General features: G+C 42.8%; 1 protein-coding gene across 1 annotated transcript; it reads right to left on the bottom strand.

The window, feature by feature from the left end:
• Positions 1-1,160: 1,160 nt before the first annotated feature.
• On the bottom strand, positions 1,161-12,800 carry LOC123144626 (basic leucine zipper 2). The gene is made up of 5 exons (XM_044563830.1): positions 12,566-12,800; positions 11,413-12,055; positions 7,631-7,706; positions 7,317-7,443; positions 1,161-1,717 (listed from the first exon to the last, which is right to left on the bottom strand). Exons 2-5 carry the CDS (start codon positions 11,970-11,972, stop codon positions 1,509-1,511), a joined length of 972 nt encoding a protein of 323 aa, XP_044419765.1. The 5' UTR covers positions 11,973-12,055; positions 12,566-12,800; the 3' UTR covers positions 1,161-1,508.
• Positions 12,801-13,059: the final 259 nt, after the last annotated feature.

Below are 13,059 nucleotides of genomic sequence, written 5' to 3'. Positions count from 1 at the left end.
GTACATATCGGGGCCATCGAGTTTTCTGATTGATGCCACTGAGATGGGTCGAAAGTGTGTAACGGTTGAATTTTGTGTGGAGGCTATATATACCCATCCACCCCCTCTTCCTCATAGAGGAGAGCCATTAGAACGTGCCTACACTTCCACCATTCATTTTCTGAGAGAAAACCACCTACTCATGTGTTGAGATCAAGAGATACCATTCCTACCATTTGAACCTTTATTTCTGGCCTTCCCCAAGTTGCTTTTCACTCAAATTCTTCTTCCACCATGGCCAAAATTGTGAGAGAGAATCGAGCGTTGGGGAGACTATCATCTGAAGCACAAGAGCAAGAAGTTCATTATCAACATACCGTCTATTACATTTTGGAGAGTGGTGTCTCCTAAATTGATTAGGTGTCGCTTGGAAGCCTCCAATAAAATGTGGTGTTGAACCAAGAAGATTGTAAGAGCAAGGAGATCGCCTACTTCATGAAGATCTACCCGAGTGATCCAAGTTCTTCGTGTGCGATGGCCATGGTGGGATAGACAAGGTTGCTTCTTCATGGACCCTTCATGGGTGGAGCCCTTCGTGGACTCGCGCTGTCATGCAGCCGGTACCCTTCGTGTATTGAAGTCCCCATCAACGTGAATGTACGATAACACCACCTATTAAAACCATGCCAAAAATCTTGGTGTCCCCATTGCCTTTGCCTTCTCAAAACCCTTCCCTTTAACTTCATGCAATATTTTACTTTTCGCTGCTATACTCTCATAATTGCATGTGTAAGTTGATTGCTTGACTTATCATAATTGCTAAAAACCTGTCCACAACTAAAATTAAAAAAGAATATTTTGTCAAGTAGTCTAATTACCCCTCTAGATTTGGTCGTCGTCAAAAAACTGTTTAACATTTCCGTTAACTAATGAAGCTCCACTGTTCTTCCGGACCCTTGTGTGTTTATTAAAAAAAATGCGCAAATCAGTGTAAAGTATAAAATGCACACCCTAGCAGCTAAGAAGTCAACCACAACAGAAGATGTCGCCTGCACGTTTGCATCAACGTCATCAGAAGCTTACTTAGCAACAACATCCTCCAGACAGCAACCAGAGGAAAAACATTCAGAGGGCTAACATAGCACATGCATCAATGGCGACCAAATCACCACTAACCGGAAGATCAGTACCAGCATGTATCACCACGCTAATGGGAAGATCAGGACGCTTAAGTTGCAGTAACATAGAGAAACATCGATTTCTAAGACCTCAAACACTAGTGACAAGCAAAGCTCAAGCTTGCTTCATCTGATTTGTGTTAAAATTCGGAAGCCAATGCAGAAATCCTACAAAAGATAAGCTTAACTGACGACCTCTATATTTTTGGTGGTAACTGGACTGACTACTTTTTCTTCCTAATAAAGGATTAAACCCTCGAATCTATATGGTTGGTCAGGTTAGTGAATCGTTAACCACATCTGAGGATTACTGCCGCGATCTCATCTCAGTGGGACCAAAGCAGGTTGCTTTTACAGGCCATAGCCACCTCTCGGGGGCACAGGAGCAGGACTGCCGTTTAAGCTCAGCTTTGACATGTCAACTGTCTGCCAATTGATTGCTGATGGGTCTGCTCCAATTGAGCCCGGCTCAAAGCAAGAAGTGACACTCCTGCTCCTGCGGTGACGCGCAGAGATCTGCTTCAACCTCTCAGTTTCCTTCTTCAAGAAATGTGTTTGACCTGCAAAAATGCATCATAAGCTTTCAAAGTGAGATTGCATATGAATCATCACAAAATAAAATCCCTAGCACTTACTTCAAAGATGTTAACTGAGGTGTATACAGTTGACTATGTACCATGCACTCCCGCACTCAGAGATTCCAGTGGATAATAATAAACTAATATGGAAATCGAAGATGCCACTAAAAGTTAAGATTTTCATGTGGTATCTTCGAAAAGGAGTTGTGCTAACTAAAGACAATTTTGCTCGATGCAACTTACAAGGAAGCAAGAAGTGTAGCTTTTGTACTCATGATGAGACAATCAAACACCTCTTCTTTCGATGCAAGTTTGCACGTTCAACATGGTCTGACATCCAAATAGCATCCAATTTGTATGCGCCGACAAGTGTTGCCAATATCTATTGTCATTGGCTTGATGGAATACCAAATACGTTTAGTACGCTAATTCGGGTGAGAGCGTTAGCCTTACTATGGCCGCTTTGGCTATGTAGAAATGATTGTGTCTTTAATGGCAAAATCTCTTCTCCTATGCAGGTTATTTACCGTTGTATGCACTGGCTTCGTATGTGGTCTACGCTGCACCGAACGCTGCACCGAACGGAGTACCAATCGCTATTCAAGGCGGTGTGTATGCGGTTGGAGAGGGTGGCCTGGGAGATTTTCACCCAACATGGGTGGCAGCATAATCTCCGGATCGGTCCACCTTCTCCGTCGACATAGGCATAGTTTTGGTCTCATATGACTTTACTGTTGCCAACTTGTCATTTTTATTTACTTTGCCAGACTTTTGTGTTGTGGCTGTGTGCATCTTAGCTATGCACATGCTGGTGGTAGCTCATTATGATTTGTACCCGCTTGATAATAAAAGCGCCATTTGTCAAAAAAAGGATTTCAACCGAATATCAAAATCAGAAACCATATCAAGTACAAACTGATCGACGATGCAAATTTGCTTTGGCTTCAGGATAAATTTAATATTAAAAGAATAGCCCTGGCACTGAATGTGATTCTCAATTTAGTTTAATTTGGTTCATCATTTCAAAGCTGACAATCGATCCATGTTAGGAGAAAATTAGAAAAAGAAAATGAGAGCAAATATAGAAACAGATTAAAAGTTACTGTTTGCAGGCTGCAGGAAAATTTTAGCTCGCTTTCTCCCTATAAACAGAAGATTTCAAAGGGTGGCACAATCCCTCTATGCTACTTGCACAATGTTTTCTTTTTTTCTTATTCTTTTTCACATTAACATCAGGCCCAAATAGAAATTTGATTATTACACTTGGTTAACAATTTGTTCTTGTCAATGGGTACGGATCTCAACATGAGCCTGCAAATCAACCGCAAACAGACGGTCAGACCGAGTGAACCAGTGTCTGGGGATCTATCTGCGATGTTTTATGCACTCATGTCCGAAGAAGTGGTCTAAATGGCTTTCTTCAGCTGAATACTGGTATAACACATCGGATCATGCATATATGGCAGTCAGTCCATTCAAGGCTTTGTATGGTTATACACCACAGGGAGTGGGGAGTGATGCCATGCACAACAGTGGTGTAATGTCATTGTCTGCGGTAGGCATGACAGCGTCTTGAGTTGGATAACATAATATGTGTAGGCATCTTCGTGTGAGTGTGAGCTGTGTAAGCTGCGTGTGGCGATCTCAAATCCCAGGTCATAACATCTCCTCTCCTCTCCGCTCCGCTCTCTCCGATCTCAAATCCCAGGTCATCTCATCTCATCTCCGCTCCCTCCCTCCCTCCCTCCCTCCCTCGGCACTGGATCAAGTTCAGGAACAGATAATGGTGATGAATCAACGGTTGGAGGAGCATGCGCTGTCATCCAAAGCCCAGCAGGAGCAGGTGCAGCAGATCCAAGCGAAGTTGGATCTCTCGTTGCTCTCACTTGGCCAGGTGCAGCAAGATCACGGCCAAGTGATGAGTCAATTGTAGTCGTCGCGGTCGCAGCTGATCAAGGTCCCAGATCAGAGTGCGTCGAGCATTGGGGTTGCCAACTCCTACCCAGAGAGCGCCTGCTTTTCCATTGGGACCATCAGTGGCTCCGCCGCCACCAGCAGTACCACCACCAGGTAAGGTCCTTCACGTGCCCCCAACACCCATAACTGTGGATCTAGCAGAGGGGTGAGAGGGAGCGGGGCGGCGTTCCTGGTTACCCAAAATGGAGTTTCACCGTTTTGATGGTGCTAATGCAAGGGTCTGGGTTGATACTTGCAACACTTCATGATGTATCAAATTCCAGCTGGGTTTTGAGTGGCGGTGGCAACCCTGTACATGACTGACAATGCTTTCCACTGGTATCAGTCGCACAAGCAATCCACTGGGTGGCATGATTGGGATAAATTTGTCCAGGATGTATTGCAAGAGTTCAATATGAATGTACACAGGGACAAGCTCCATGAATTGCATCAGTTAAAGCAGACGTCATCAGTGGCAGAGTATAAACACTTGTTTGATCAGTTGGTGTATCATATCGAGCTATATGACCCTGCTGTAGGAGGCCTGATGTTGGCTAACCAATTTACCATGGGGCTCAAGAGGAGCTCATCGGCCATGTGGAAACACAGAAACCATTGACAGTTGCTCAAGCAGCCACTTATGCTATGATTCAGGAAGGGGTGCTGGAACGAGTTAAGTTTCAGAGTAAACAGAGTTCTCGGAAACATACAGCAAGTGGTTTCAAGCAGGATTACAGAGCTAAATATGGGCCAGGAGATTTATGGAAGACCCAACAGTTGATGGAGTATTGTAGAGCTAATGGATTGTGTTTAAATGTGGAGAAAAATATTCTCCAACGCATCAGTGTGCTGTTCAAGCTCAGTTGAAAGCACTGGAAGTCACTACAGCTGATACCCTTTTGTCGGATGACCTATTGTCAGCAGTGGCAGACATGGAAGGCCAAACACCCAGAGGCCCATTTTGTTTCTCTTCATGCTCTGTCTGGCTCTGAAGACTCCAAATGTAGTATCAAGTTAAGAGCCTTGGTAGGTAATCAAGTGTTTCTCCTATTGGTGGACTTAGGTAGTCAACAGTGTCCTGAATAATGCCATGGTGGACAAGTCTCCCCACTTAATGCTAAAGTAGCAAATGGAGAAATCCTGACATGTTCCTCAGTAGTCAAAGAATTCTCCTGGTGGATGCAGGGCCATAATTACACACACCCTATGAAAGTATTGGACCTGGGAGGCTATGATGGAGTTTTAGGCATGGACTGGTTATCTCTTTTCAGTACTATGCAATGTGATTGGAAACAAAAATGGATAGAAATTGTTCGTGAGGGAGAGACAGTTAAGCTACAAGGAGTGTTACCAGCCAGCACTGATAACATTAAGGAAGTCTCCATTGAGCAAGTGTACAAGTGGCACAAAGGCAAATGAGTTGTGGGCAACAGTTCTGTTGGACTCCTCTGACAAACTCAAACCTTCTTCAGAGATACCAGTAATTCAAGCACTGTTGGACAAATTTTCAGGAGTTTTCCAAGCACCTTCTGCCCTCCCACCACACAGAAAGCTTTGAATCATGCTGTTTGCTTACTGCCAGGTACACCTCCTGTTAACTCCAGGCCATACAGGTACTCCCCACATCAGAAAGATGAAATAGAAAAACAAGTTGCTGATATGATACAGGCTGCTACAGTGATTCCCAGTGAGTCCTTTTGCTTCTCGAGTTCTATTAGTGAAGAAAAAATATGGTAGCTGGAGATTGTGTGTGGACTACAGGAAAGTTAATATGGTCACAATCAAAATATAAGTTTCCTCTACCTGTGGTTGATGAATTACTGGATGAACTAGCTGGTGCTAAGTACTTTTCCAAGCTAGATTTGCGCAGTGGTTATGTTCAGATCCACATGCTTCCTGAAGATGAGATGAAAACTGCTTTTAAGACTCATCATGGCCATTTCCAGTTTAGGGTTATGCCATTTGGGCTCACTAATTCCGCTGCCACTTTCCAGTGTTTGATGAACTTCATATTTGCTAAATACATGATAAAAGTTTGTGCTTGTTTTTATGGATGACATCCTGGTATACAGTCCAACCTTGGAAACTCATTTGCAGCATCTGGAAGTAGTGTCTGAAACCTTGCAGCACAGTCGGTTGTTTGCCAAGCTGTCCAAGTGCATCTTTGCAACCAACCAGTTGGAATACTTGGGGCATATTATTCCTGACAGAGGTGTTTCTACTGATCCTGATAAAACTGAAGCTATGAAAATGTGGCCAGTCACAACTTCAGCCACTGAATTAAGGGGTTTTCTGGGCTTAACACGCTATTACAGAAAGTTTGTTAAAGAACTATGGGGTGTTAGCCAAGCCCCTTACTCAGCTACTGCAGAAAGATAAACAATTTGTTTGGACTTCTATGACTCAAGAGGCTTTTGACATTAAAACAAGCCATGTGCACTACACCAGTGTTAGCACTGCCTGACTTTTCTAAGCAATTCACTATTGAAACTGATGCTTGCCAGTCTGGAGAGAGGGCAGTGCTTTCTCAAGGACACCCTATTGCACTTTATAGCAAAGCTTTGGGAGTCATTAATCAGAAGTTACCTATATATGAAAAGGAGTTCTTGGCCATCATTGTGGCTATTGACAAATGGAGATCCTTTACTGAGAGGTCCGTTTGTGATTAAAACAGATCACAGAAGTTTGTGTCATTTGGCTGACAAATCCTTGGTGTCTGAACTTCAAAAGAAAGCAATGACTAAAATGATTGGGCTTCAATACCAATTCCAGTACAACGAGGAATATATGAGAAACTGAGTGCACAATAATGGGTGACTGAATAGGATATCCTAAATTTTGTAAAGTGCAGCTGCGCTATTTAGACTTCGCGGGTGCACACCCATACGCACCGTCCGATGAAATCAACTATGCACTTTAGATAATGTAGGCTACTCACAAGTCGTGGTAGAAAATTTGAGGGTAACACTAGGCTAATTGGCAGTCATAGTAGCGAACTTACAAGAGCACTAGGCCAACTGACATCATAAAAACGAACTGAATTGGTTCGCATAGCACTGAAATTGGTCCCTATATCACTGAAGTTGCTCGGAGAAAAAGTTCGTCAAAACATACCCACACGAGATCTAGTTTCGAAGAGATCGCTGCGAGGACTCCAGTGGTGAAAACAGATATCAATTCCAATGCTCAGACTCCAAGCAAAAAAGGGAATATAATTAAATGTGCCGACCAGTTTGGCTGATGCATGCATGCGGTGGTGGAGATGAGAACATGGCTTGGGAAGATGAGGGAATCTTTGACAAGGGGACCACGTGAGGCACACGGGAACATAGTTTCCTTTTCCAGATGCAGGAGCGGGCATAGGTATAAAAAAACATTCATTTTCCGGTGTGTTCCACGGATATCTAGCCAGAAATGTTTGCTGGCTAGACGTGTCCATAGGATATACAGCCTATATCGAATCATCATCTATTAGCTCCATTAAATAGCTGGCCAGTCTTATGATCATAAGTTCATGTTGGATTAACTATAAATGTAAACAACATGCATAACCTAAATCAAGGTAATTTTTCTCATAAACAATGCCAGCTATAACTTGCTAAAGAGCAGACAGACCCAGACATACCATCCTTCATTAGTTTTGCCTGCTGAAGACTAGCAATCTGTCTCCTCAGTTGCTTGTTTTCCATTGATAGAGCATTGCGAAGCTGGAAATGAGATGCTACTCTTACAGCCAAATCAGCTCCCATGTTCTAAAAAAGCAAAAGCCAAACTTATTGTCATAAGGAAAGAACTAATACTCCCTCCATCCCAAAATAAGTGTCTCAACTTTCTACTAACTTTAGTACAAAGTTGTACTAAGCTTGAGACACTTATTTTGGGACGGAGAGAGTATTAACATTCTCCGTAAATATCTAACATGCAGTGTCACAAACTTACCTGAAGAGAGTCAACAGTTCTTTCAAGATCAGCAATGTATTGAAGTTTCCGGACCCTAGATCTTTGGCCTGATCGCCTGCAGAAATGTGTGTTACAGTATGGTGTTTTTGTTTTCTTCTCAATGTAACGAAAATAATATACCAATACAAACTAAAGAATGAACCCCTATCTCGTCTTGCATTGATAGCTTAGTAGTTTTCTGTGGCCATTGGCCATGTAAATCCCTTGATGTACATATTCACCCCTTATTTTCAAATATAGTGTGACTGTGAATGTTCCCTACTGTCTTCAGGTAAAAGAAAACACTTCCATGTATGGAATATAAAACAGACGCATATGAATAGATATTATAAATTCCAAATGGGCAATTTCACCATGCGAAGACATCAAACTCCTTGTAGCATTATTTTAAGCCAAAACTGTGGGGACGCCCCAACATTAAAATTATATTAAAAAAGGAGAGAGATGTACAAGGAAGGGGGAGTGGTGAATATAAAGAAAGAGTGGTACAAAGACTTAGCCAAGGCTGTCTAGCCAAGAAATAAGAGCAGGTCTGCAACTGTCCTTCATTCCATAAGAAAGAAGGAAAAGGTCCTTTTTGGAAGGACAAGGAGCCTAGACTAGGTCTAATATTGTCAGACCCTTTCAGATTTCTCTGTTTCCAGATGTTACAGGCAGCCACAGCAAAGGCTTCCATGAGGAAAGGCTTATCAAAAGAGGCTTTGGCAGATGAAATCAGGTTCTCCATGCCAGCATCACATTGGGGGGAGAGGTTAAGGGTTCTCTAACAAGCCTTGCTAAATCTATAATTCCAGAAGAGATGGTCCCTAGACTCAGGGAGCCCTTCAGCGCAAAGGATAAAATTGACACCATCGCCAAGGTGAAAATTTCTACTCTGAAGCATATCATTGGTGTTGATAATAAATTGATCACCCCAAAAAACATGGGACGCACGCCCTTAGCCAATCCTCAGTTCTTGGTCATCATGTTTATATCTTATGTAGACCTTTACAAGGAAAAATACTACTCTTTTGCTAGGTAAATAATTAAAGGACTCACGTAGCACTACTAAAGAGAAAGAGGCCCAATTAAATAAAATATGGAAACTACCTTAGAAAATCCCATCAAATATCAAATCTTAGTACAATTATATCAGTTTCCGAAACAACAACAACAACAACAACAACAACAAAGCCTTTAGTCCCAAACAAGTTGGGGTAGGCTAGAGGTGAAACCCATAAAGATCTCGCGGCCAACTCATGGCTCTGGCACATGGATAGCAAGCTTCCACGCACCCCTGTCCATAGCTAGTTCTTTGGTGATACTCCAATCCTTCAGGTCTCCCTTAACGGACTCCTCCCATGTCACATTCGGTCTACCCCGACCTCTCTTGACATTCTCCGCACGCTTTAGCCGTCCGCTATGCACTGGAGCTTCTGGAGGCCTGCGCTGAATATGCCCAAACCATCTCAAACGATGTTGGACAAGCTTCTCTTCAATTGGCGCTACCCCAACTCTATCTTGTATATCATCATTCCAGACTCGATCCTTCCTCGTGTGGCCACACATCCATCTCAACATACACATCTCCGCCACGCCTAACTGTTGAACATGTCGCCTTTTAGTCGGCCAACACTCAGCGCCATACAACATTGCGGGTCAAACCACTGTCCTGTAGAACTTGCCTTTTAGCTTTTGTGGCACTCTCTTATCACAGAGAATGCCAGAAGATTGGCGCCACTTCATCCATCCAGCTTTGATTCGATGGTTCACATCTTCACCAATACCCCCATCCTCCTGCAGCATTGACCCCAAATATCGAAAGGTGTCCTTCTGAGGCACCACCTGCCCATCAAGGCTAACCTCCTCCTCCTCACACCTAGTAGTACTGAAACCGCACATCATGTACTCGGTTTTAGTTCTACTAAGCCTAAACCCTTTCGATTCCAAGGTTTGTCTCCATAACTCTAACTTCCTATATACCCCTGTCCGACTATCGTCAACTAGCACCACATGAGGAACAAGAAGGAAAAGAAAAGGAAAATTAGAAGTCAAATCCATTTTACTACTTCTAGATACTTCTACTCCTGTCTAGTATTTGCTTGTTTTCCTAGCATTAGCCACTGTTTTCTAGAGACTTCTAGCTATGGCTAGAATGCCAGGCCTTAAGTAATGTTTTCTGGAGTGTTCTAGGTATAAGTAGAAGTTGAGGTGTGAAGGCTTTCCAAAGCCTATAAATAGAGGACCTCACCTCTAGTTTGTAACCAGAGTATGTACACCAGTACCTATAAATAGAACTTGTTGTCCTTATCTAATATCTCAGACTAGATCTTGTGCTCTAGGAGTTTTGGATTAAACTCCTGCTACCATATTGGCCTATAATTGCCTCTAGAGCGATATGTAGCACAACACGGTGAAGTAGTTCCTTCAACACTAGTGTTGTACACTTTGTAGCAGCAAGGTGAGTTGTTCCTCCACAACCCTATGCTGCTTCAGAGCCCAAGATAACTGAGAGTGAAAGAGAGCTGCTTATAGTATTAAAAACGCAAAAGGGGAAATATACTAAAATGCACAATGTTTACATGATTGACTTGTCACATTAGAGGCAACACCATGAATGTCAGATGAAGTTACTTACTTTTCAAAAGTTGTATAGCACAAGAAAATAGTGACCAAGAAAAAAAAAGTGTGCTCACAAATATATGATATATGTATATACAAATAGAATAGACATGCATCAAAGATTTTCTGTAATATTGTTTTGAATTGCTTGATCCTGATATTAATAGAGAATGTGACAACATGAACAGAAGGACATTACTACTATTTGTATCTACATCTGACACTGACAGTTATCACTCTTGAATTAGCAGAGGTAGCTCTAATCACTAAAGGAAGTACTAATCAAATTATCATCCCCTGAAATAAGTCTGCAGTTTATACAAATAGAAAAAGAATTCTGCAGCTATTTATTGACGCGGGACTTCAACAACCCAAGGTCAAGAGTGATAGGAAAATCGTAGGAATAGGAAAGTCATAGGAAATGAGATGACATGTATCTCAAATCCTATGAGTAGGAATAGGAAAGGAGATGCCCTTTGATTCACATCATAGGATTTTTTCCATTGAGTCTAGGCTAATGTTTATTTTCCTATGAAATGTGGAGGATAGGAAGAATTCCTCCATAGGAATAGGATTCCATTCCTACAAACCAAAGGGCTCTAAAGGAATTTTTCCTATAGAAATCCTATCCTATGAAATTCCTACAAGATTCCTCTAAACCAAAGGAGGCCCAAGTATTACAAGCACAGGAACCTGTTGCTACCACTGTAGTCATGGAATAGGTACAGTAGTGAATTTTAAATACACTGAATAGATCCAAACTTGGAACGACTTGTGCTAACAAGATCAGATAAAACTAAATTATATCTGGGGGCTGGGTACTTACGGAGACAAGGCTCAGAATTTTCAGTGTTGCACAGTAAGATGTACGACATATATTTATTTTCAGTGTTGCACAGTAAGATGTACGGCATACATTTTGGATTAACATTAATTTTGTACTGTAACTTATGTGTTATCAGGCAGGCTATTTTCCATCCTGATTAGTTATATAGCTAAGAGCGCAAAGTCTACCTTTCACTTCCTTGAAATACTTTCCAGCATTCTCACTGCAAATACAACTAATATTTTTGTAGTTGTACGATCGTATCCTGTAAGAACTTGGACCTTTGAAAACATTAGAAGGTGCTCCAGTAGAGATTTCAGGGACAGAAGTGTACCTTTTAAATGACTTGTCTTGATCTAGATGGTTTACATCATCGCATGCATCTCCTTTTGCATTGGCCACATTGCCATGCAGACTGGTTGACGGGTCAATGGTCAGGTACTGCAAGGGGTTGCTAGGGACATTCTCCAGGACAGCATTTACAATGGAACTCTCTGAACTGGTCAGCCTACACTTCTGTCTTGGCGAATTTGGACCATACACACAGCTAACTTCGACCCCCGAATCACTTTCACCCCTTACAGCAGCATCCAACGAGTCCCCAGTCTCACCTGCTGGTTGCAGATCCCCCTCCTCAATCGGAAAAATTGGGCTCTGAATTGTCCTCAGCGCATCCAAGATAGCATCAGAGTCGCTACAAGCTCTCCTAAGAGGTGGAAGGTTTGGCATTTTCCCAGAATCTGCAAGGAGATCATCTAGCCAACACGGTGGTTCACCAAAGAAAGGATCCTCTGATGGAAACCTGCAGCTCTGTGTGAACAAGCTGTCATCTCTTCCTGTGATTTGAGGACCCAGAGGCGGGCAGCGGGGAGGAAGATGTGGCGACCGAGACATGATGAGAAGTACAAGCTGGTGATACTGTTCTCCTTTTCGTTCTGCTATCTAACTACAGCCCATCCAGCAGACACTTCTCTGTTCTGTGCATTAGCGAAACCAGCAATGGATGAGCACATGAAACATATGACAAGGAACACAGAAAACATGCGCGAAATCAAGGCGCCCTCGTAAGCTAAATTACGACATGCACTTTTCCCCGTTACAGAAAAAGTATCCATCATGTACTCATATAACTGAACAAAGGGAAACTCAAGACAAGCATGAACAAGAATTGGCCGAAATTAAGTTTTTGATGCTACATTCAGTTTCTCCATCAAAAAACGACCAAAATGAAATTTAATCTTCAAAAGCACAGGCCTATGGTGCTCGACTGAAACGAATGCATCCAGAAGGGGGTGAGGAATAATCTAGGAAACAAAATCGGATTCTGCAAGGCGAACATCAACGTTCCAAGAGGGGAGCGGGGATTAAGCTCGACACCCGAACCCTACGCGCTGGGGAAACGAGTTACTGCTATAGAACCGGCGCGGTTCTACACGATGCACACCCAAACTTTCTGGAGGTCCGTGGGGTTTAACTACTGCTCATACCTCAGAAGACAGTGGTTAATCGCGGACGGGCAGCGACGCGCTGAGGTAGAACGGGAACGACTATGGCGGCGACGCGCGCGAGAGGTTGAGGGGTGAGGCGGCGGTACTGACACTAAGCGCACGGCGGAAGCCCTAGGGCTCGGAGATACTTTAGAGGCGCATTGGGTGGGATTTGGGGGCGAAGAGGAAAGGAAGGCGGAAAGAGAGAGAGAGAGAGAGAGGAGACGGTCTAAAAAAACATTTTTATTCTAATATATAAAAAAAGTCGGATATTCTCCTTGACTCGCGAGCACACCGGCTCCCCTCTATAAATCTAGACCACCCAGATTGACGAAAGCAAAGAGTATTCCACCTTGCATTCTCTCGTTATAAATCACTAGACTAGATGATCGTATTGTGTTAGATTATTATAGTCATATAATATTTACTCCCTCCGTCCCATAATATAAGAACGTTTTTAGCACTACTAGTGCCAAAAACGTTCTTATATTATG

The sequence above is a fragment of the Triticum aestivum genome, chromosome 6D (genome assembly GCF_018294505.1).
Source record: "Triticum aestivum cultivar Chinese Spring chromosome 6D, IWGSC CS RefSeq v2.1, whole genome shotgun sequence".
Taxonomy (NCBI): domain Eukaryota; kingdom Viridiplantae; phylum Streptophyta; class Magnoliopsida; order Poales; family Poaceae; genus Triticum; species Triticum aestivum.
Note: the sequence above shows the minus strand (reverse complement) of the source record. Positions and strands in the feature narration are given on the sequence as shown.

Bases quoted from the DNA above. Each gene is read 5' to 3' on its own strand.
- LOC123144626 (XM_044563830.1), bottom strand. From the start codon at position 11,972: ATGTCTCGGTCGCCACATCTTCCTCCCCGCTGCCCGCCTCTGGGTCCT. The intron at 7,707-11,412 runs GTACACTTCTGT...ACATTTCTGCAG, and splicing joins CAAGACAAGTCATTTAAAAG to GCGATCAGGCCAAAGATCTA. The intron at 7,444-7,630 runs GTAAGTTTGTGA...TTGCTTTTTTAG, and splicing joins GAACTGTTGACTCTCTTCAG to AACATGGGAGCTGATTTGGC.